Below are 24,630 nucleotides of genomic sequence, written 5' to 3' on the forward strand. Positions count from 1 at the left end.
CTTATATTATTTTTTTTCTTATCATATTCAGGTTTTTGGCTTGTTTTGGTCTATGAGATCTATAATCCTTAAATTGGCTCTACCCATCCTGTCTTTGAAATCAATATGCTTTGTTTGAATATGGTTTATATTTTCTTTTAATGATATTTTATTGCTTTTTGCTTCTCTTATCCCAAATTGTCTTTCACCTCTGTGTATTTTCATTCCCAACCAGGTATTCTCTCTTTTGTTTCTTTGGAGAAATTCATCATTGTGTATTAAAATTTTCTTATTTTGCCAATTATTTTTGCTGTGAAGACCATAAATTCTGCTTTCACAAATATTATTTATCTCTTGAACTATTAAGGAAATCCTGCCATAGTTCCATTCTTTCTTGGGGTTCCATAAGGTCTTCCTCCTCCTCAGGTATTGATTCAATGTACTTGTCTTACAATATTTATTTGGAGACATTTGGGCATTTTTAGATGATCTGGAGGCCATTTCCACTTTTGTTATTAGTACCTTCCTATTTGGTTTATCTGTGGGTTCAATTTTTTAAAAATGAATTTTCTTTATTCTAGAAGTTTGGTAATTTTAGTACTTATCCTTTTTATATTCTCCTGTTGCTCATTTATCTGTATCTTCCTCTTTAATGACAGATCTCCAGAGAGTTGGATCTCAAAGCTCTTAGCCTCCTCCATTGGGGGATTAACTTTTCATTGGCCTTCAGTCTATGACCAAGTGACTTTGAAGGGAGAGAACTATTCTTAGTTGGATGCCAGTTTTCCCTAATGCTTAATAGTCTCTCACACAGGCTGATGCCTCTGCTCTTGTTCTCTCTGTTACTTAATTCTTTGGCTGAGAACTGCTACATCACAGTAGAGTTGGGGCTTCTCTAGGAAGAACAAGCTTTCCACTTTCCTGTACCTCCACCTCCTCTACAGAACTGTTCTTGCTTAAAGAAGATAAGGTATAGAACAAGGATGTTTGGAATATGACACAAAGTCAATAAAGTATTAAAAATAGTTTAGTTTTGCAGCAGTGAGTACAAGTTTGGTAGATAACAAACATAAATCGAAGACCCTGTTTTCATGATTTTCTCTACCTGGAAATAAATGATAGCATTTATCCAGGGGGAAGGCTTTGCATAAAGGTTGAGAAGGCAAGGGATTCAAGGATGGCATAATGGACATTATTCAAATCCAAGGAGGGAAGAAAAGAGGTATGGAAAATGGAAAGTATTTTTTGCTGAGGATTGGGATGAAAAGAGAGTAAGTAATTCTATTACAGAGCATTAAAAAAAGGAGAATATGGTCAAATATAATGAGAGTGTCATAGGGAGAAGTGGTGAGTTTTTGCTCAAACATCACGAAAGTGGACAATATTTAGCCAAACTTCACAAATCCACATGTGTTTTACTAGTGGAGAGTAAGAGGATTTTAAAAATCAAATATTTTATTTTCTCAATTGCATATAACAATTTAAAAAAGTTTTATGAAATTATAAAATCCAAACTGTCTCTCACCCTACATTTCCCTCTCCCCTCCCTTAGATGTTAAACAATTTGATCTGAGTTATACATGTATGATCTTGCAAAACACATTTCCATATTGGTTATGTTGTGAGAGAAGACTCATAAAAACAAAACTCAAAAATAAGACACTCACAAGAGAATGTTTTGAAAACATCATTCCCAAAGAGGCTATCTCTGTGAGGAGGAAATTTAGGGAGGGAATCCAGAATTCAAATACATTCATACATACATACGTACCTATGTTTGAAATATGGGAGAAATCTATTTAGGTCATTTTGAAAATGCCTAAGGCTATTGCTTAACAAGGAAATAGAGGCTTCCCCTTGAGGAGGTGGGAAAACTATAAAAACAGATACAGGTGTTAAACAGAGCAAACAAACTATCTGATGTGGGGCAGTGGAAAACACACCAAAGATGACAACAGGTGAAGATAATCAATGCTGGAAGGGCTAAGGGATGCAGACACACTTAGTGGAGCCTTGAATCCGTCTGACTGTAATGGAAAACAATTTGGAATATTATGTTTAAAAATTAAAAATAGTCATACCCTTTTACTCAGAGATCCCACAGCCAGGAATACATCTCAAAAAAAAAAGTCAAAGACTGAAAGCTCCCATAGCTAAGAAAATAATCATAGCCACAGGTTTTGTAGTAACAAAGAAAGAGAAAGAAAGCAGAAGCTCGCTGATTGGTAAATGACCAAACACAAATGGCGGTAGGTGAATGTAATGGATAGATATGCTTTAAGAAATGAATACTATTGTGGATTTTAAAGTGTTGGGGTGGGGGAAATTCATCCTTCAGGGATCCCTCCCTACTACTTCCTGGCATTGGATTGGTCTTGAATTGGACCAATCCCGTGCTAGGGAGGGGCCACACACCCTCTACTTCCAGTGCGGGATTCCACACCTAGGAGGGAACTTTGAATTTGAGAAGATTCGAGATTTAGGGAGTTAGTTAATTTCAACCAGGGGAAATTCCAGTTTTTTTCTTTATTAAAGTTGATCATATAAAAAGTTTTCCTTATTTTAATCATTTCACTACAAAATGTTCAGAGAATCATGCGAAGACATATGAATTGATGGGAAGTAAACTAGGAATTACCAAGGAAACAATATAAAACTTCCTTTTGCAATTGGCCTCTCCTATCCTCTTTTCTCCTTTATGTTACAACACACTGGCCTGGGAAATATTAGGAAATGAAGGTGATGGAATTGACAAAGATATCAATATAAATTGAATTTAAAAATGAATGAGGCAATGATGCATAACAAGATTTTCATGAGACACACAGAACCAATAACTTATTTGGTTAAATAAAGAACCAGAAAGGACCTCAGAGATCGTCGAGTACAATCTCCTCATTTTATCTGTGACAAAGCTGATGCCAGGAAAAGTAAGACTTGTCACAAGGAAGGAACTTTGGAACTCCCTCCCCTTATTTTCTCTGAATCCAAATCCATTGCTTTATCATACTGTTCTGCCATTAGGTTTTGCAAGAAAAATAATGTAAAAACCTTATCCTTCCTAGTTGGAGACTCTTCATTACTAGGTTGTTACCGAAGGAATCAGAATCACTGAAAAGCGTCATTACATTTCACATGTGTATTTCCTTTGCATTGGTTGGAAATTTGGGAGCCATCTGGTGAGGAGAGCTAAAATTCCTCACATGGGGGAGAGATCCTGTGCCTCACGGATAATTAATGTGCATTTGGCTCATTTTCAAAGACACATTCCTACTATGGGAAACTGCATTCGCACTTTGTTAGTTTTAAGACAGCTATGGTGGACCAGAGCGGAGCAAAGGAGTTAAAGAATGGAGAGAGAGTGCCCCCATCTGCCTGTCTGAAGACAATTCATCAGAGAAACGTCCTTGTAGTAGCCTTTTCATACTTTTATTGCACATAATAGATTTTCACAAAAGAGATTCAAAAGCATTCAGAGCTACAAAGGAATTTAGAATTTGAGCCCAAAGTAGAGAGAGCTAGAACTTGGACTCAGTGAGTGGCGCACTGGACCAGCTCCAGGAACACGATGACTGGGAGTCTAGACAAATCCTCAGTCAGGTAAAAGCCAAATGGCAGAATAGGCTTAAGGGATGACGGGGTGGAGGTGACAGCTGAGATGCTAATACCATCAGGTGATCCAAGTCAAAGACCCAGGTGTTTGTCCAAGGAATGGAGGCTCCTGAAGGAGGTAGAGGAAGAGGCGAGGGTAACAGGCAGGGATCATGGAGACAAGGACTCTGGCATAAGAAATCTAGTTCTTAACGAACTGCTATTTCATATAGACTCAGAGAGTAACAAATTAGAGTCAGTTCCTGGAGGTCATCATAGCTTCCCTTAGAGCCATACAGATTCAATAAAGAACTTGACAAATGACAACCAAGAATAGAAATTTTAAATCACATTCAATATTTTAATTACAAAATCTGTTGCACTATTACAGAAGTGACCCTTTCATGCACAGATAAATTTAGCATCTACCATTACAGAAGAGTAAAAATTGTACTTTTCTTCCTCCTGTTACTAAGAACATTGGTAAATCCCTAGTAACATTTATTTTTGTGCTCTCTGATCGATCTGGTCATTTTATTTAATTTCGTCTTTTTTTTTTTTTGAGTATCAATATGAACGTTGATTTGGGAGAAGCAAATGCAGTGCCATGAAAGAATATGTGGCCATCTTCATTTGGGATTCCTTCTGACTGGGCTTTACCTACACACGTAAAAGCAGCTTAGATGACTAAGGTCTATTGTACCCCACAGGCATTAGCTCTGAAGATTTTATCTAGAAACCTCCTGTTGATATATAGAACAGTTCACTGTTTGTTTCACAGCAAAAAAAAAGAAGGGAAAAGAAAAAAAGATGTATAAGTAGATGCTTTCAAATCCCATGCACTCCACTGGCTATCATACTTCTTACACAGTACAACATAAACATTTTGATTGTGTTTATTTGTATGTAACACCTATAAGCATATAGCATCTACACTTTAAGTATATTTACAAATTCAACAAAATATCTACATATAAAAGGCTTTACTTAAAATTAAACTTGATGCAAGTTATGAGAAACCAATTTATTGGCAAATGAAACTGAGCATTCCTTCAACCATAGGTTGCTATAAAATTTCATATTTGGAGGTAAACCATTTGATAGAGTTCATGAATGTGAGAGAATGCTGTTTTTTTTTAAACTGATAACTGTAATCCTTTTAACCACTAGGCCTTATTAGCACTTGTCAGAGTTCTCAGATTTTGAAGTTGTCCATAACAATTTATGTACACTTTTCTTAATGCTGCACGTGGTTTCAAAAGCTGCCACAGGGGTCGAGTAAAGATTTAGAGGATCATGTACAGTTGTTGGCATGGTGTTATGACCGCTTGGAGCAAAGAGATTGTTTTTATTGACGTTTTGCCACCAAGTTGACTTCTTGCTTCCCTAGCTGAATTTGAATTTTTTTTTGGAAGCCTGCGTAAGGCTGCAGAATAGGGATGTGTGCTCTGGTTAATTGTGAAGCTTTTCTTTCAAACTCTCATAACATACGGTACTTTAATGCCTTTGAAATTGTTGTTTCCATTTTGCAGCACTTCATCGCTTCTGGGTTGTTTAAAAAGGTGTTTTTTTGGCAATGAGTAGTCCACTGATCAGTGTTTACCGCGCCAACTGATTTGAGCAGGGCAGCGTTATAATGGAATGCATATTGTATGAAGGCACTGAATGTATCTTGCTCTGTGTTTTCTGGAATCGTTTCTATTTTGTTTGAAATTTTAAAAAATGGTTTGATTTCAATTTGCTTCAGGACCGTACTGATTTCAAAATGCACTGAAATGCACATTGTTTTTGCCTAAACAATCCGCCACCTAGACGGTATAAAAAACAGAACACTGTACTGCTGTAATACTTGATAGATAAAGAAGGCAATAAAGTAAAAGGAGCAAAGAGAAGGTAATAGAGTCTCAGTAAGCAAATGCAAGTGTCATATTTCACTCATTTAGCAATTCTATACTGTATATACTGTTCCTAATTGTCTTGCAAGAAGACTTATGACAGCTAGACATTAAGTCACCAAATTCACAACAATGTCCACAAAGACATTGAAGTTCTAGATAATACTACAATAACACTCTTGACAATGAAAACGGAATTCTTATCTAGGGATTCAGCTGAGGACTGCATTACAAAATATTGAACCCTGTTTTAATAACATATACAGGTTTGTCAGTCAGTAAAAGGTGGTAGCATTTTTCATGCATTGTACTGTATCTTCACCAGGAACATTACCAGTTGTTGTATTATTTGTCAGTTCTGAAGAAATTGTAAAAAATACACATTTTGAATGAAAAGTCTGCATTTTCTTCTCCAATTCCCACTAACGTACCACTTTTAGAGTTATTCATTTGTAAATGTTTGATCTATCTGTCTCATAGTATAAACATACAGTAGAAAGTAGCTTTTCTACCTACATGTTCACAGTGTGAGAAGGCTGACACACAAGTGCTTTAAGAAAAATATCATGGAGAATACGGGTGTGACGGCAGCAAATTTAGAGGTTAAACGAATGAGTTCATGGCATTGACAGGCGAAGGAGCCTCAGAGCTTTCATTTCCTTCTGCTGGTTCTTTCTCTTTCTTACCACTGTATTGTCCAATAAAGGAACCATCCTCATTGAACTGGCCATTTACCCCTTCTCCATAGTCAACCAAACTATCATCACTATCCTCTTTTTTCACAGTTCTGTCTGAAGGTGTCCGACTTCCCTTTTTTAAAGGTTTATGGTCCTCTGCATCACTGGAGGAGAAAAACAAGACATTGAAACATTCCAATTAAAACCTATCTTTAGTTAGATTGCTTTTGAAATGAAAACAAAAGGGCAAATGCATGCAGATTATGTCAAAGCTTATGCAGTCTTGTAGTCCCCTAGCCAAACCTAGTCACCAAATTAATATGATGTGGTTGTCATGGAAATAAGGTGTAGTGATGGTTTAAATATGAGCTCTTCAGTAGAGGGAATGAACTGCCTTGGTGCATGTTCCTTTCAATGAGAGATTTCAATCCCTGATTTGAAAGAAATTTAGCAATAATGGCAAGCATTAAACAAGAAGGGAGTTTGAAATGTCATCAAGAAAACCACTGTTTTGATTCCCAAAGTTGGGGGGGGTGAAAGCTTATGGTAGGGAGTGAGGTTAGTCTGTTAAACCTTTTAATCTCTTAGATTCCTTAAACATGAATGGAAAATGAATTTGGTTAAATGAAAAATATTGATTCTTTCTGATCTAGAAGAAGGAAGCAAAGTGTTGCATTTCAAATCATTTTGGTTATAGAATGCAGGCCAGGCTTTCAAATTTCAACCTTACCTTTCAAGAGACCTACATATTCCATTAAAAGGGTGCAGAAGAAACAAATGAAAATAGCCTAAGAAGAAAAGCAAAATCCATATCCTGAAAGTGTACAGTAATTTTTTCCTGTAAGAATGCCAGTTAAGGGGGGGCAAAGAATCATTAAGTTGGAAAGAGATAACTTGGATTGAATGTTAAATCTGGAAAATTACTGTCATTTTGATATTTTCTGAATATTGTGAGTGAGGCTGGGGAAAATTAAAAAAAGACAAAAAGACAGCTTTAAAAACAGACTGTTCCTTTACTTCCAGTCCTCACTGGTGAGAGGATTTATTTTGAATACACGCAGAATTATTTCTTTATTTGGGTTTTGTAAGAAACTCAAATCAATTCCTCAGCCTCTGTACTCAATTCTTTTATGCCCCATCCAAAGAACTTCTTCCATTGTATAATAGAAAGGAAAATGAGACTATGGGAGAGATTGTGAGATTTGTCTTCCTCAGGAACTAGAAGCAGCTTATGCTAGATATACCCACACATAGCCCCAACAAGTACTTCAACCTCTCATTGGGAATCACTGCAGAAGTCGTCGTCAACCAGGAAGACTTTGATTTCTCTTGGGTAGTTGGAAAGTATGAGACAATTGCATAACTTGCCCAGCATCTCCCAGGGGATGGGTAAGGGCTGAGAGTCATGATGGACCACACCTCATTGGCTATTCACCAATTGGAAATATCTTCTATGTCAAGGGGAGGATTGAGGGTTAAACTCCCTAATTATATATATGGATCCTTGCATGGGAATGGAGGTTTTTGGTTGCCTAGAAAATCATTTGACCAAATTAATTTGTTTTGACTGGTCAATTAATAAGTTAATTTGTTACCCAGAATTAATACTTCTCACACCTTCATCACACCTGCTGCCCCCAAACCACACATGCTTACAGTACCTTCCCTTTTGATCATTCAGTTCTGATGGAAATCTGAAGATTAAATAGATCAATAACATTTTGTAAGACTTAAGAGTTTGCTTACATCTCTGCTCAAAGGTCTCAGTATTCTTCTTTGGAAGGCAAGAACTAATAAATGTGTTGTAATTCACCCATATGAATTAACCTGATTAGTATATATACTAATAACCTGATTAGTATATATGACGTACTTTTTAATAGATTGCTTACAGTAGAAAAAAGGAGAGAAGCCAATATATTTTTATTTTCTATTTCAAAATCTGGAAATAAGGGGAAATAGGAAGCTTGTCTATATTATTGAAAAAAGGAAGAATTTCTTTTATTTTCAGTATTTTACTTCTTTATGCAGCAATTCCCTCCAGGACTTTCTTTTTTCCAAGAAGGAATCTTCAGCAAATAATCTTCTCTAATCCTTATTAGTGGAGTTTACATATACAGCCTTTCTATCTTAGAACCAATATTGTGTTCCAAAGCAAAAGAATGATAAACTAGGCAACTGAGGTTAAGAGACTTGCCCAGGGTCCAACGGCTAGAAAGTATCTGAAAACAGATTTAATATCTCTGACAAATGGTCATCCAGCCTTTGCCTGGACACTTCCCATAAAGGGGAGCTTACGGGTTTGTTTGTTTGTTGGCAGCACATTTCCTTGTTGGGATTTCTTTGTTAGAAAATTTTTCCTTATAGTAAATTGTTGTCTGTCTCCCTAGAACTTTTGCTCACCAGTTATATTCTATCATATAAAATATCTCATTTTCCTTCCAAATGATAGCCCTTCAAGTATATGGAGAAAACTGCCATTTCTCCTGAAAATTATTTTCAGGCTAACATTTCTAGTGCCTTCAACTGCTCCTCATATAACATGGCTTCCAAACCACTATTCTATTTTATGAATGCCTCTCCTAAAACATGGAGCTCCAAACTGAACTGTTGGCTTAATACCTCCATCTCTCTTCCCTATTATGTAGTTTGTTTGTTTGTTTGTTTGTTTGTTTACTAATGCCTTAGAGTAGGTATCTTTAATCCTATAATAATGAAATTTAAATTCTGAAGGTAATTATAGGCCATAATACTGATTCCTAATATCTTTCTCATCTTATTGTTTCTTGGGAGGTGGGGGGATGATTCCAGTTTTTTGAGATCTTTTGGAATCTCAAGCTCTCTAAGCTTTGTATTATCCGTACATTTGGTAGGCATGCCTTCTTTATTTTTTTTTTAATAAACCCTTACCTTTCATCCTAGAATCCAAGCTGTGAATTTGTTTCTAGGCATAAAATTGGTACAGGTTTGAACAAAGGACCTCCCATCTCAAGGCCTGGCTCTCAATCCACTGACCCACCTAGCTGACCCCTGTAGGCATGCCTTCCATTTCTTCATCCAAATTATTGATAAAAATGCTGAATGGGATAGGGACAAATACAGATTCTGGTGGCATGCTCCTAGAGATTTCCCTTCGGGTCGATATCAATCTTTGAATGAACAATATTTAAAAAAATGCTTGTTCAACAAGTTATACAATTCTCCTAACTGTATTGTCAAGAAGCTCACATTTCACTATTTTGTCCACAAAAATGAAATAGAAGAATTTGTTAAATGAGTCATTGAAATGAACTTATGATGCAGTGCACTGAAGATCGTTATTATGGCAATTTTTTCATGTCTATTGTATTCACTTCTTTTCATGACTCCCTTCCCAGACTCCATCCTTAGACTTCACCCTGAAAAATTTACAGATCCTCATGATTTCCTTTTTTTGTTCTGCCAAAAATATGTGCATCTATATGAATGAAGGTGAATTTAATCTGAAAAGGAAAGAGGAAAACTGATATATCAGTTAAGAAGTAAAGTATGATTTTCTCTATTAGCTTCTAAAAACCTCTTTGACCCTTATTTGAAAGTGAGAGATAGACCAAAAGAGAAGGGACCAAGGTTTGAAGAAAAGAACAACTTACTTCAAGAATTAGAAGTAGCCTAAGGAGATTCTACTCAAGAAATCAATCTTAAATGATCAAAGAAAAAGCCCTTGTTGAATCTGAATTTTGTATTCTTGGTGGAGAATGTGAGAGTTTACAAGTCTGAAATGTGGAACAACATACCAATCTTTGCCTTTTCCCTGTTGAAAATTACCCAACCTACTGTTGCAAGGTGAAAGAATTTGCCAAGTCTCATTTTGAAAGTCTCTCTTCAACATAAATGTGTACTTGGAAATGGGAGGAGGGGATTTTTCAAAACCATGTTCCAACTTAGCTATAGTCTATTCTCTCGTTCTGGGCTCTATTAGTGAGAAATTAGTGAGTTATAAATGCCCTTTTAAAAGCCCCTAATTAAATGGAAAATTCATTTTATGAATGAGAATTAAGTATATAATGTTTAACACCCCCAAAGCTTCAAAGATTAAAATTGCCTCTATGCTGAAATAGCCCATATCACATTATATTAACAAATATAATTGACTCGATGCTAAAACTTCTATATAGCATTGTCTTCCCCATTAAAATGGAAGCTCCTTGAGAGCAGGGGGCTGTCTTGCTTTTCTCTTTGTATTTCCAGTGCCTAGCCCAGTGCCTTGTACATGATAAGTACTTAGTAAATGCTTTATTTATTCTTTCATTCATTAAGAACAGTCATAACCTGTAAGGGAGGAAAAATGGTTATACAAAATAACAAACATCACAATTTCTCATGCTAGAAGAAGGAAAAGCAATTTTGAAGTTTCTTTCTGATAAAACGTGTCTGTTGGTAATTTTGCCTTTCATATTTATTTATTTAGATGCTTGTATATATACTAATTAATAACAATAACAATAATGATACTCTGTAATTGTATTGCACTGTACTTTCCCAAGTGCTTTTATTTACATTATCTCCCTGGGTAGGATTTCTATGATCTTGCTGTCCTGCACAGAACAATTCATGAAGACTGACTGAAGATATGGAGGGTCCAGGAAATGCTCCCTGATGAATGCCCTATGCCTCTGACATATAACTATCCTCTTGCACTGGAAACTTGTTATTACACTGTGTGCTATTCAGTGTTTGAGTTGATGTGACTTCCATCTAGATGGATTTAGTGACTGAATTTCCTGGTTTCCAAGGCTTCTGGTATACAGAACTTCAGTTGAATGTTACAGCAAAGCTCTGATTCGTATTTTTTCCTCTCCATGATCCAAATAGTTAATTTCCAGGGCACATTGGTATGAGTGGGGCATACTCAGTGAGTGTTTATGGAGGGAAACTCAGCAGCACTCACTGGACAATCTGCTGGGATGCTGCCTGATTATGTCCCAGTTACTCTCTCATAAAGCCAAGTGACTATTTCCTATAAGATCTTATCTCTTTAAGAAAAAAACAAATATCCACCTCATACTGAACACATTTCTCTTCTCAGTTGGATCATGTGATTGCCCCGTGCTACGTAACTAAAACCTCCATCCCATATAGAATGTGTTAGTGAAGGGGTGACACGAGCCCCCACTCAGGAATTACAGGGTTCACACAATGGCAGTTCGGGTTAATGCAGTAGGCAATGACTTCAATTGACCTTTTGATCTAGGTTCATTTTGGTTTTAACAAAAGATGGATCTAAAGAATGAAAAAATACTTACACAGTTGGTTGCATTGTTTCTCTGATTTTTCTATATGCTAGAAAGGATGCAGATTCTAATGTCTGTATAATCAAAGAAATAAACAAAGAGAACTGCAGATTTCCACCAGAGGTACCTGCATGGAGGTGGTGTTGGAGCAGGGGTGTGAGGCAGCAGCGTGTACAAAAACAAATTTAGCCATGGGAAGTCCCTTCTTCCCTCTCTTTTTGCACCTTCTAAGCTATCCTCTGATTGGATCAGAGTTGAATTACCCAGGGAGCTGCTGGCACTCCTTGGCCTAGAAGGAATAAATGACGAATGAATTCTTTAAAAATTTCTTGTCTTGATAGAAGCTTTGACTTTGTGCCACCTGGAATGGTCAGCATCCTTTGGTTTAGAGGTAGGAATGCATGAACTTAATGAAGTGTCATGTCCACAGCTCCCTAGGGGTGCAAAGTATGAAAGGACCCTGGTGATCCAGGGAAGGGAATTTTAACATGTTGTAAAAAAATGAATAATAAATAAATGAATAAATTCTTCAGTCAACACCTGGAATATTTTTTCATGAAGTGTGACATCTAAAAGTCCTTTAAACATATTACATGATACCAGAATCAACCAAAGGGTAAAGTTTTGAAGCTTAAGAAAGAGTCATAAGGCTGCAATGACTGGTTGACAGTTTTTGCAAGTGATTCTGCTTGTGAGCATTTCCTTGTGAGTTTCCATCTTCATGTGAAAAATTAAACAATTCATTAAAAAAATTCTAAGACACTCCTCAGAACTAAAACCAGAACAACCTTAGGATGCTACAGAGCAAAGAGTATAATTACAAATATGATAAATGTTTAGATTTCATTTGTAAAGTTTTGGTTTACCACTTAAAAAGTCATGAAATATAATTTCTGTTGACTGAGAAAAATACATATACACACACATGTGCAAAATTACCCCCTTTGAAGTGTTTTACAAACATATCACACATGAATTAACTTTGAGTCAAAGAAACATGAGCAGATGGTGTAAACACTCATGATTTTAACACTGTGATCATGCCAGAATTAGCATTGCCCTTGCTATCCATCACTTTGGAATCCCAAATCATTAGAAGTGATGAGCAGGACTCTTAGATCCATTACACTGCCTTTGATTCATGAATCTGCGCTGTCCCCTCAATCACTCCTGGGAAGCCAGATTTAAATCCCAGTGTTTTGGTGCCACAAGAATAAAGGTCGGCACTCCTTTTGGGCCTGCTCTATAGTAGATCATGGGTTCACAAAGCTTTGGTAGCAAACTGATGGTGGAGAAGCCAAAATGGAGCAGCAGCCCAAGCGGCAGATTCATTCATTGCATGAAAGCTGAAGGATATTGAAACAGAATCAAGCAGAAAAAATGCAGGATGCAGAAAAGCTCTGATAAAATGAAGGTCAATCATTTATTTGACAAGCATACAAAAGGAATATCAACTTTCAGCAGATAAATGAGGCATAGCTCCAGCAAGATAAATAAGACAACAAGGGACCTCTTTTAGACTGAATAACCTGTGCAAAAAGTAAAATTTAAAAATAACCCTGAGGGTAGTTAATGGTCACACTCTTGAGGTGGGGTGGACAGGGACATTTTCAAGAAAATGATTAAAATCAGCATTGTTGTTCATTCATCAGGGATCAGCTATCCCCTACTCCAGGGAAGGGGATGTCTAGAGATTTCTGTAAGGTCATTATCATAAGCTAGAAAAACCATTTGAGCTGGCAGCTTTGAGGGTTCATGTACATAGACCTCCAAACCATTATTGGAGTCGTAGTTTGAATTTAAATACATTTATTAACTCCTTCACCTTCCCTTGATCATTGCTTGTCTCCAAATATTTTAGTTTCATTTTGGGGAAATTTGAAGACATTTAGTAAGAATTTGTTAACCCCTTAACCATCACTATATACTTGCTTGTCTCATGAAATTTCAGTTTTATTTTAAGGAAATTTAATAAGTCTGGGCTACAGAGAAAATCAGAACTAAGGGAGAATTAGAAACAAAATGCCTCCAGGTAGGGGGAAAATTGCTGTAACAATTTAGTGGAAGCTCTGCCATGAATCTACGATCTTCTGTGGTAGCACATTTATCTCTCACAATATTAAAATAGCCAATGTATCATATCACCTATACAAATAAAATGAAAGCTATCCTTTGACATTCATAATCACTTTTTTTTTCTTTATGAAAAAAAAGTTTCCATGGCTTAGTGTAAAGTGAACAATTATTTAAGTTTACACCCACTCTTATCCTAAATTAAGAGGTCTAAAGAGACAGGACAAAAAGGCTCTAATACATTATACAAATGTATATCAAAAATATACTTTTGGACTACTATTTTCACCTATAAAAGAAATGAATGACTTTTCCCAATTCTGAACTGGAACCTGTCTAACAAAATTATTAATCTTTCTAAAAACATATCTGGGCAAGGATATATTTGTTTAAATAACAGATTAGTTTTATTCTGCTATAGTATTTAATAAATAGTTTTAAATGATGAAATCAAAACAAAACATTAAAACTTTAGGTAGATGAAATATTGACTAGATAAGAAGTTTAACCAATGAGTGTCTATAAGACCTTCCAGTGATGAGTTTATGGCTAATGGATTAAATACAGATAGCCATTAAATTTAAAAAAATGAAGTTCAAATAAAAAATCAAAAAGGCTCTTTTTATATCAGCCAAGTATATTGTTGGAGAAATGATAACTGTGCTGCTTTGTAGGTTTATACTAAAAGAGCATTTAATAATTATAATTATGCTCCTTGAGAATAGGGATGATTTCATTCTTTGTGTTTTTATTCCCAGCACTTAGAACAGTATCTGGCACATAGTAGGCATTTTGTAAACACGGGTTAATTGAATGATATTTATTGTGGCAAAAAATGAGTTTTACCAGGAGTACTTGATGGAATTATTTTGAAAAGTCTCTTGTCATTTTTTTAGTAAAATGGAAAAGGCCACATAATATTGTCTGGTAGTATATACCACTGAAGAATACAATAAAAGGATTTTTTTTTATAAATGAAAGAATTACAATGGATATTTACTTGGTGTATGTGTAGAAAGCAGTTCTAGTGGGCTTAGGAGAAGAATTGACTGCAGTTTCCTGACTGCTCCTCCAAATCAATTTTGTGGCCTAGATACTACAGTGTGTGTGTGTGTGTGTGTGTGTGTGTGTGTGTGTGTGTGTGGTAGTCTTTGGTTAACAACTTAGAAATGTTCTTGGAAAAAATTTTGCCATAAAAAATATTTTCAGATAAAAAAAAAACAAACATGTTTTAAACATAGACCCAATGTGTGTGCTCTTAAAACAGACCAAATATTTGTTTAAAAAGTAAAAATCCTTTCTGGGATTTTCAATCAAGGTTAAAATTGATGTTTTATTAGGATATGAATTCTTACAAATGAATTCTTACATCCATTTGGCAAGAAACAGCATTTAAAAAATTTAAACTTTCTAAAACAAGGACATTTGGGTACAGCTACTCCTTCAGGATGGGAGGCAAGGATATTTCCAAGTACAATGGATATTATTCCTTTCTTCTCATTAGATTAAGTATGTGTGTGTATGGTGGAGGAGGAAACATCTACCTTGCAGGTGCATGGAGGAACAGGGAAGAAATAGAAAGGGAATTATATGTGATCAAGGCTATGGGATGCTTACTTTCTAAGACTGTATTCTGGACTGTTTCCAAATCTAAAGACAATAGAAATGGGGAAAGAAACTCCTTTTGTTCTCTACCCCAACTTTGTACTGAATGGAGGCTCTCAAAACACGCAGGATTTTTATCCTTCAGACTATAAAAAACAACCCTTTAATTCCAAGGCAGTTGGAAGGCACAAGGGAATCACAAGGCTCTGGGAACAGACAGTGTCAAACTGCTGAAAGAAGTAGGGAGAAATACCAGTGGACACAGAGCTGTGCCTTCCAGCAATATCCTCCTTCTTGTCCTCATTCAAAAATGGAAACATTTAGTGAAGAGCTGAAATACTTTTTAACAATAAGGGAGTTGAGGTTTATGCATTTTTCAAGCTAAATTTATACTTGATATTTAAGAAAAGAGCCAAATATAAAGAAGGAAACTTTATAGTCCTAAAACAATATTCTGTTTTGGGTTTTTTAATAAAGTGCTTGACTGACAGAAAATATAAGAATAAAGATGACTCCTAGGTACTAACCTGTATTCTCCAAAAGTTCCATCGTCTTCCTTCATAGGCTGAATTTCTGGATCAGCATGTGCATCTTCTTTTTCTTTGACTAAAACATTCAAAATGGCACCATTAATCATCGATGCTGGCATCTCCCTGTTCAAAAGTTTTAGTTGTCTTGGTACTTCTGATTTCCCAGTATTATCATAATTATTCTTAGCATGTGGTAGAATTTCAAGGTATATAGCAACTGGCAGTAAGTAAGTACACTTTTATTTACCAGAAACTCTGGGAGAGCTTACAAAAATGAATTCTTGGTAACATCTAAACCTTTGGCTTTTTGTAAGGACTTTCACTTAATGTGGAAGCCTTATGTTCCTTATGTTTCACAATGTAGGAAAATATTTAAGGTTTCTACAGTGTTTATTTTTATTTTTTCATAGGCTCTCACTAGGTTAATAGCCCCTATTTAGAAATTGCTTTGTAGATTTGGCCACATAGGTCTTACTCAAATTTGGAGAAATACATAGGGCTCTTCAAAACCACAAAGTTTCTTAGATCCAATCTGGGATTTTATTGGCATGGCTACTCTCTGTATCAGTGAAGATCATGACTGTGTGACAGTTTATTAGATTGTCTTTGTGAGATGATGTGACCAAAAAATCCATCATGGGGTAGCGACTCCCTGTAAATGAACCCCTGAATTTTTCTAGGTTGATCCTCAGATTTGCACATATAATCCTTCAACAAGACTGTACTTGAAATCTTTCTAGTTTATTAGGGCCTGCCAAGTTACAAAAGTTTTAAGAATCCATTGTCACCTCTGTACTATAAAGGGCATCAGAGCGGACTTCAGGAATGAATGGATGAATGCAAAAACACTTATTAAGTGCCTACTATTTAGGAGGAACTATGCTAAGTACTATGGTTATAAATTAAAAATAAGCCAGTCTCTAACCTGGAGGAGCTACATATAGTCTATATGGAGGCTATGAAGGGGTAATAGGATCCCAGATTTAGATCTGGAAAGGAAGCCATCTACTTTAATCCCCCCATTTCCATCCCACCCATCACCCCCAATGAACAGATGAAGAACAGAGGCCAAGAAAGGTTAAAAGACTTTCATTATGGTCATAAAACTTGAAAGTATATAAGTTTTGATAAAAGATCTTCTTTATTTCAAGTAAAGTCCTCCATCAATTATGCCATAATGTTTTGGACAGAAAAGCCACAATCATGGTTTATTGGAGTGTGTCTTGTACAAAGAGAAATAATCTCAAGAGGCTATGCAAATGCTGTTCTCTGGAGAATAAGGATCCAGACAAACATTCCATGCTACTCCTTAAAACTTCATCATTTTAAGAACACTAGGAGATAGGGCTACTGATATTTTCTGGACACAGATGGCCTACCCACAGAAATGTTTTCTTTTTCTTGAAAATATTTCTATTGTTTTTCTATCATAGAATGAGGCAAAAGAAAAGATTTTGATGCTGGCTTTAGGAGGAAATAAGTAACACTACTTTATAATTAATGAACTGATCATAGATTTAAGGTACAATAATGCAACTAGAGGTTAGTGGCATGTGCGTCTTCTTTTACCTGGATATTTACCACCTTTGTTTCTTCTGATGAAGCAAACAATCAGCAAAATTAAGATGAGAAGAGCAACAGCACACATTAGACCAATGAACCAGCCTTGAGTAGCAATATCTACTTGCCGGCTTGCCATTGCTAGGAAATGAGAGAAAGGGAGCAGAGATAAGAAAAAACAAAAACCAAAAAAACTTGTATTAATAACATATTTGCAAGAGTATTTTATATTAATGTGCTATTTAATAAAATTTCATAGCATAAAACCAGAATGTAACAGATAAGATCACTTCACTTTGAAAAAAATCTTCATTCATATTTAGAATGTTTTTCCGAGTAGAGACTGAGTACTAATAACATTTGATGCTTAAAAAAAGCCCCTTCATCTTCATCTTCTATATAAATATCTCTTCACAGTTTTAGCACATTCCTAAACAAAGTAAAAAGTGACTGACATATTTGAAAAGGAACATTCTAATGAAGTGGGACAATATGGTATTGAGACTGATTTTTAAGTAAACACACCAAATCTTCTTACATATTTATATGAGTACTGTTCAACGAAGTACCTTTGGAAGACATATATTTATTCCATTGTTAGTACAGAAAATATATATATATATTTTTACTTTGTGGAGTTACCCTAGGAACTAGTTATGAACCATGTAAGAAAATCAGTCTCTTTATCCTCCTACTTGATTTTTATCTAAAAATAGTCATTAGGAAGGTACAAGCTGAGCAAAGAAACTTGGAGATAGACATAATCAGCATCAAATTTCCCCACAGGCAATATTACTGGAAACCAATGGAATGTTTGGAAATTAGGGGTTAATATCTATCACACATATTTCCTTTTATATTTTCTGGCTTTCCAACTTCATAATACAGGTTGATATTATTCATCACATTTGGCTTCAGATTATATTTGGACATTAAAAAAAATCAATCAAGTGATAAAGAGCCACCATCATTGAGAATATTCAAAATACTGCGGTGAAATCTTATTACAATTTTAAAGGAGGAATTCCAAAAGTACTCTGAACTTGGCCAACATTGTTGGAAAGGGTATTCTCTCAAGGTGGCTACTTTGAAGCACTTATTTGCACTGGATGAATTCTGTTAAGTTTACTTTTTTCTTTCTTTCTTTTCTTTTTTTAACAAAATCAGTCTATGATCCATTTAAATACAATACTTTTGCCTTAACTGTTGAATTTCTTAAGAAAAACCAGGTTGATGTGACTAGTTTAATGTATCATCCAAAGGAGGCATGGGAAAAAGCAAAGCATTGACTACCATTCTGACATGCTCATAAACCAGTAAATTAATTTCAATGAACATTAACTGATGTCAGTTTTTTAAAGGAATATGCACTTATTCTTCCTCCTTCTGTCAAAATTTACTCAGAGAGAAGGGGATATCTCTTCTTGGCCTCATAAAAATAGCTGTGTCAAGCTTTTTGTTTAATTTGTGCTGAATGAACCAGGCAGGGTCAAGCCTCCATAATCCTTTTTTTGCAGGATGATGCAGGAAATTATGCTCTGACAAACATTATCTGGCCCTAGTTTTATGACATGCTCAACATCTAATTTCTTGTTCTCCTTTATAGAAAATGGTAGGGAAAACAATGTGTGAAGTGAAGTATGATTAATAGAATAAAAGATGTGTCCTTTAGGAAATAAAGTCAGAAATGACATTATTTTGATTGTATTACAAATCAAATACCAGTAGTCTTTTTCTCCTCACTACTCGGTATCTATATTTGGTCAGGGGGGAATTTGGCCTGCATTACAAGTAGGGATCTCTAGTTAGCCATCTGCTCACTGAAGCTCAAATAACGCAAATAGGTGCCCAGGCAATGACAATTAGGATAATTTAAAAGTACCATCTGGTGCTACTCATAGAACTATCAAATAAATGTGATCACTGTTGTAAAGGATGTGAATGCAATTCATTTAAATGCTCAACTAAAACAAGTGTGAAGCTTTTGAGGTGTGGTACCCCCATTACTCAAAAGAAAAAGTACATCACATTTGCCACATGATGGTAAATAACCCATGATATCCCAGTTCTCTGCCATCCCCTCTACCAATTCCATTCTTCTTCTTGAAGCCCTAGTGACTTCCAACTCTAATCTGTACTGTATTCCTGTTGAAACCATTTAGTTTCTGATTTTTATAATTGGTCCCACTTTTTCAAAATAGGAATGTACATTAAACAATTACTCTGGTGCATTGAGAAGCAAAATGCTTGATTATCCTGAAAAGAAATCAAGTTCTAATATAGGAACGATATATCATACGTGTACAGAAATACACATATGCATTTTTTTTCAGTCTTTTCAGTTGTGTCTGACTCTTCATGACCCCATTTGGGATTTTTGAGGGCAGATATACTGGAATGGTTTGCCATTTCCTTCTCCAGCTCATTTTACAGATGAGAAATTGAGGCCAACAGGATTAAGTCACCTGCCCAGGGTCCCAGCTAGTAAACATCTAAAGCCAGATTTTGAATTTAGGAAGATGAATCTTCCCGAGTCCAGGTCCAGCACTCTATCCACTGTGCCACCTAGCTGTCCTTCATATACATATGAATACATAATAAAGTATATATACATCTATCTATCTATCTATCTATCTATCTATCTATCTATCTATCTATCCATCCATCCATCCATCTGTCTGTGTCTGTCTAGCTATGTCTGTCTGTCTCTCTATCTAGCTCTCTATTTATCTGTCTGTCCATCCATCCATCTATCTGTCTGTCCATCTGTCCGTCCGTCCATCCACCCATCTTTTCTGTCTTCCTGTCTGACCGTCTATCTATATGTATCCTTGTATACACACTACAATGGGGTGGCATGCTCAAAGGATAGATATGCTCAAAGATCAAACATTTCCAATTAGCTAGGGAAGAGCTGAGTAGAACAAGGTTGTTTGTTCTACACCCTGGTCCTGTGACTGAGGAGGAAATTTTTCAGGACTTTTCAAGCAAGGACTTGGATTCCTTCCAGTTGAATTTAAGCTCCTGGAGGACAGGGATATATACATAGATAATATACCTATGTAAATATATGTAACACTTATATCTATAAAATATATTTTAAAAATGTGTATTGTCAGTGCCTCTTACACACACAACAAAAGGGATTTAATACCAGCTTGTTGGGTTGGAATGGAAAGAATTATCCCTGAGGGTGTCTATTATAGTGTTAGGGACTCGAGTGGCATGCTTTAAAATTCCTGGCTCATACCTTTTATTTTTTATGTCCCTGTGAGGCCCACCCCTCAATCAGTCAAACTTTTTCTTGTAACAACAACCAAAGACAATTGAGCAAAACTGAGAACACAATGATATCTAGTAGAATACACATCATATTCCACACCTATAGTCTACCCACTTATATACCAAGAGGAGGGAAGGCACACTGGTTTTTGATAGGTTTGGGGATGGCATATGATATATGATATCAAAACAAGTTTGAGAGAACAACCTAGGTTTTCTACATGGTATTGCTCATTAAATGCAAAAGGTATCCCGTGGGACACACTAAAACGGTGCCCTTTGAGGTTTTGCATTTTTGCTATATGCCTAAAGATGGAAGTTTAAATATGGTATCACATGCATATCATATAATCATATTATAGATAACAAATTAATGAAAAGCAAGCATAACAGACGATTACAACCATAACACAAATGAATCAAAAAGCATAGACAATGGGACAAAAATAAAGTGAGAACCATACAACTTACTGTATTTTTCTGACTTTATGTTTGGTAGACAGCGCTTTGAAACCTAAGGTTACTTTGAGAGATTGTATTCTAAAATGTATACTATTTGCTTTAGGCAGAAAGATTTTGTTTCTTCTGAATTATTCATCTGGCCATGGGTTTTTTCCTTCTATAGCCAGGGGAATTCCTACTTGCTGCAGGGAAGATGTCAAAAATCTCTCCTCACTTTAACTTATTTGTTTGGGGGGATTTACATAATATCTTCTTTCCAAGGGTTTCCAGGTAGAACTTTACTCCTAATACCTGAGAGATAACAAATTAATTCCATGGCAGAAATTCAATTTATGATGCAAGGGCAAAAAGGAGAGTTACAGGGCTCAAAATCCTATAGGGATCTAGTGCTGGGATCTGTTTCTGCATTTTCCCTTTCTAAGCCTGCTCTATTTAACTTTTTCTGCTGGTACATTGGGAATTAGACTATTTTACTAGAGATTCAGGCTACCATATAACTAAAATTAGTTTCACATCAAAGTTTTGCAAAGTTCTAAGGAAGAGACAGAAGATAGGAAGGGAAGAATAAAAAAAGTTCAGAACTAGAAGTAATCTTAGCATCATTTAGTCCAATCTCTTTATTTTATATATAAGGAAACTGAGGAGTTAAATAGCTTGCTCAAGGTCACCCAGGCCATGAGTTGCAAATTTAGGACTAGAGTCTAAGGCTTTTTTTCAGTCCTAGTCTGACATCTGCAGCTATTTTCTCCTATAGCATGGAATTCTATTATCCTTTCTTATCCTACTCTTTGTTTTTGTTCTCTCTGAGCAAAGAATTGCAGTAGCTCAAAAGAAATGTGATATGCACAAATTTAGGGCCATCTTCATCTTCATGAATGCCCCTTCCCAGCCTGTACTGATGCAATCAGCCACAGTTGGACACACTCTACATTGACCTCAACACAGTGACATCATTTTGGTTTTCTACAAGTTAGAAGGACAAGAACCAATCTATGTTTTCCCCAAAGAGTATATAAAAGCTCTTAACCCTGGACTCTGAGGAAATGGACTTGCTCTGAGGCTGATATCTTTTCTGAGTTCTCTAGCTGCATGGAAATCAGAGGCCAGGGTCCAATAGAGTTCTGTGCCATGCTGCTGGTTTCAGAGAGAACTGTGGAAGTGGAAAGGGCTACAGAGACCTCAATTAAGAGTCTGTTCCCAAAAACTTGTCCTTGTTCTTTGTAGGGAGTGATTCCACTAGCTCACACACTATCATCTCACTATGGAAAAGAAACACATCTAGAATGTGAGTGAGATTAAACACTGTGCAACAAGACAATGTCCCTGACCTCCCATCTCTTCTCCACATCCCCTTCATCATGAGACTACCTTTGCAATGAGTCACAAGCAATGCAGGGACTACGGGGCAAGAACTTTTCCATGAAGAAAAGACTTTGTAAGGAGTGCTCTGATAGACAGCATACCTTGGAAGACATCAATTGAAGAGAAAATAAAATACAAAACAGAGCCATGGTAATTAATAGCTATTTGATCTCTATGATATTTGAGGAAACCACTATGTAACTTTTTAAAAACCATTATTGTCAAATACAGGAAAATGTTTGGAAAGAAAAACAACATGGTACCCGGTTCAAAATGGAAAATAAATGGTGGGGAATCTGATTTGGTTTTAAAAGCTTTCAAGGCTAACTTAGTTAATGGGAAAAAAAAGAAGTGGGGAAGCTAGATAATGAATAGGAAGTCAGAGAATAGTTATCAAACTGGCCCAAAGGAAACAAAATGCCCTGAAGTCTTTCCCTCTATCTTCCTTCTCTTCTTCTTGGATAATAAACAAAAGAGCAAATAAAATAGATTAAAGGGATGTTTTTGTTTACAAAGGCAATAGAGGATAGATAATGGTAAAAAAAAAAAACCACGTGACTTTTGAAAATAAGCCCTGGCAATTGGAGGATTTTACACAGAAAGTTTTAGAGCAAGAGGGCAATAAGGTGATTAGCCAGGTGGGCAAATTTTCATGGCAAGACTGATTTCTCTGTGCCTCAAAATGTGGCTTAGAAAGGGAGGTGTGAATGTGTTGAGAGAATGCCCTTTAACATTCCTGTTTTTTTGTATACTTGAAGATAAAAATAATAATGACAATACTATTAATGCTAGTTAATGTTTCTATAGCGCTTACTATGTGCCAGGCACTGTGCCAAGTGCTTTGCAAATATTATCTCATTTGACCCTCAGGACAACCCTGGAAAGAGGTGCAGCTATTATTCCTATAGGAGATTGAAGTAACCAGAAGTTAAAGTGATTTGCTCAGGTATGTCTGAGATTGGATTTGAATTTAGCTCTTTCTGACTCTAGGCCCAGGACTCCATCCAAGGTAACAATTGTGTCTGAAACCAGAGTAGGATTAACATATGAAGGAATGGATAAACCTTAATTCTAGGGAGAGGAGTTGCCTATATACATATATTTATGTATATCTATATCTATATCTATATGTATATATATGCCTATATATAAAATCTAGATTTTACATTTTAAAAATCTTACTCCAAATAATATTTTTCTCTAATTTAACATAATTCGTTTTTAAGTAACAGACATTCAATTAAAAAATACTACTTTTAAAAATAGAAAATCTAATATCATTTTGATAATGTGCTTAAAAATATGCCTGTTATCCATATCATGGCTTCAACTCTTGTGATGAAAATCCTACTGTGAAAGCTAGAGGTGGCAAATTCTTACAAGGAGTAAACATACAACTTTTATAAGGCTTGCCTAGCAGTTACAACCTTATAAATTTCATGTTTGAACCTTATAGGCTAGACTGATTGTGGTCATACTATTGAGTTTTCAACTTTTTTTCTACAATGGCCCCAGGTGATCAATTTAAAATCTTATGGGCTGATCAATTCAATAAGAAACCTAGGGATGAAAGATCTACAGGAAGTGAGTCCACAACTCAAAATGCCATTCCTCCATGACATTTTTCCTGATCTCCCAAGTCAATAATGACTTTCTGCCTCAGACTTCACATAGCACTTCTGGTTTATAATTCCCTAATGGATTTTTATAAATTATTGTATAGCACAGCTATGTAGTGGTTTCTTGTTCTACCAATATAATCCAAGTATGATGAGGACAGGGATCATTCCTTATCTAAATTTTGCATCCCTCCCAGGGCCAAGAAGAGTGCTCTGCACAAAGAAAAGTCTTAATAAATATATATTGCACTATGTTATTCCCTTGATATTTAGACTCAGAAGTCTCAAGTTGTTCATTTTTGGGTGACAATACAGAGACTCTAATTTAAAATGATTAAACTTAATCGTTATGAAAGGGACTAACAACTTAATGAGCTTTTAACAAACTACTCTTGTATTCATGACCCTAAGCTAGGTGCCATGGATACAAAGTCAAAAAAACCCCATGAATGATGACCGTAAATGATTGCATGAACATTTCCATTCCAAGATTTATTCAATACTTTTCCAAGAGAATGGAGTCATGGGAAAAGATGTACAAAATACAAGATAAAACATTATGATTTTAAGAAATTAGTAAAATACTAATAAATTATCATCTTTTACTATTAAATAATTTTATATTATATCACATAGACATTTTTCAAAATCATAATATTTGAATAAAAAAGGCATGGGATTATAAACAAAAACAAAGTGCAGAGGTCATAGGTGTAGAATGA

The 24,630-nt window shown here is 35.7% G+C and overlaps 1 protein-coding gene across 23 annotated transcripts in view; it reads right to left on the reverse strand.

Annotated features, from left to right (window-relative positions):
* Positions 1-3,906: 3,906 nt before the first annotated feature.
* Positions 3,907-24,630, reverse strand: part of NRCAM (neuronal cell adhesion molecule) — a 322,830-nt gene continuing 302,106 nt past the window's right edge. For 16 of the 23 annotated variants that reach the window (XM_001362955.5, XM_056799540.1, XM_056799531.1 and 13 more), the window contains 3 exons: positions 17,193-17,324; positions 15,621-15,699; positions 3,907-6,306 (listed from right to left, as the gene is read on the reverse strand). In XM_001362955.5, the coding sequence (XP_001362992.2) occupies positions 6,069-6,306; positions 15,621-15,699; positions 17,193-17,324 (449 nt within the window). In that variant the 3' untranslated portion in view covers positions 3,907-6,068. Of the gene's footprint in view, positions 6,307-6,872; positions 6,931-7,803; positions 7,837-11,427; positions 11,490-15,620; positions 15,700-17,192; positions 17,325-24,630 lie in introns of all 23 variants that reach the window. The other 7 variants (XM_056799536.1, XM_056799528.1, XM_056799534.1 and 4 more) reach the window with 3 other exon arrangements.

Source organism: Monodelphis domestica, chromosome 5 (assembly GCF_027887165.1).
Source record: "Monodelphis domestica isolate mMonDom1 chromosome 5, mMonDom1.pri, whole genome shotgun sequence".
In the NCBI taxonomy this organism is placed as follows: Eukaryota; Metazoa; Chordata; class Mammalia; order Didelphimorphia; family Didelphidae; genus Monodelphis; species Monodelphis domestica.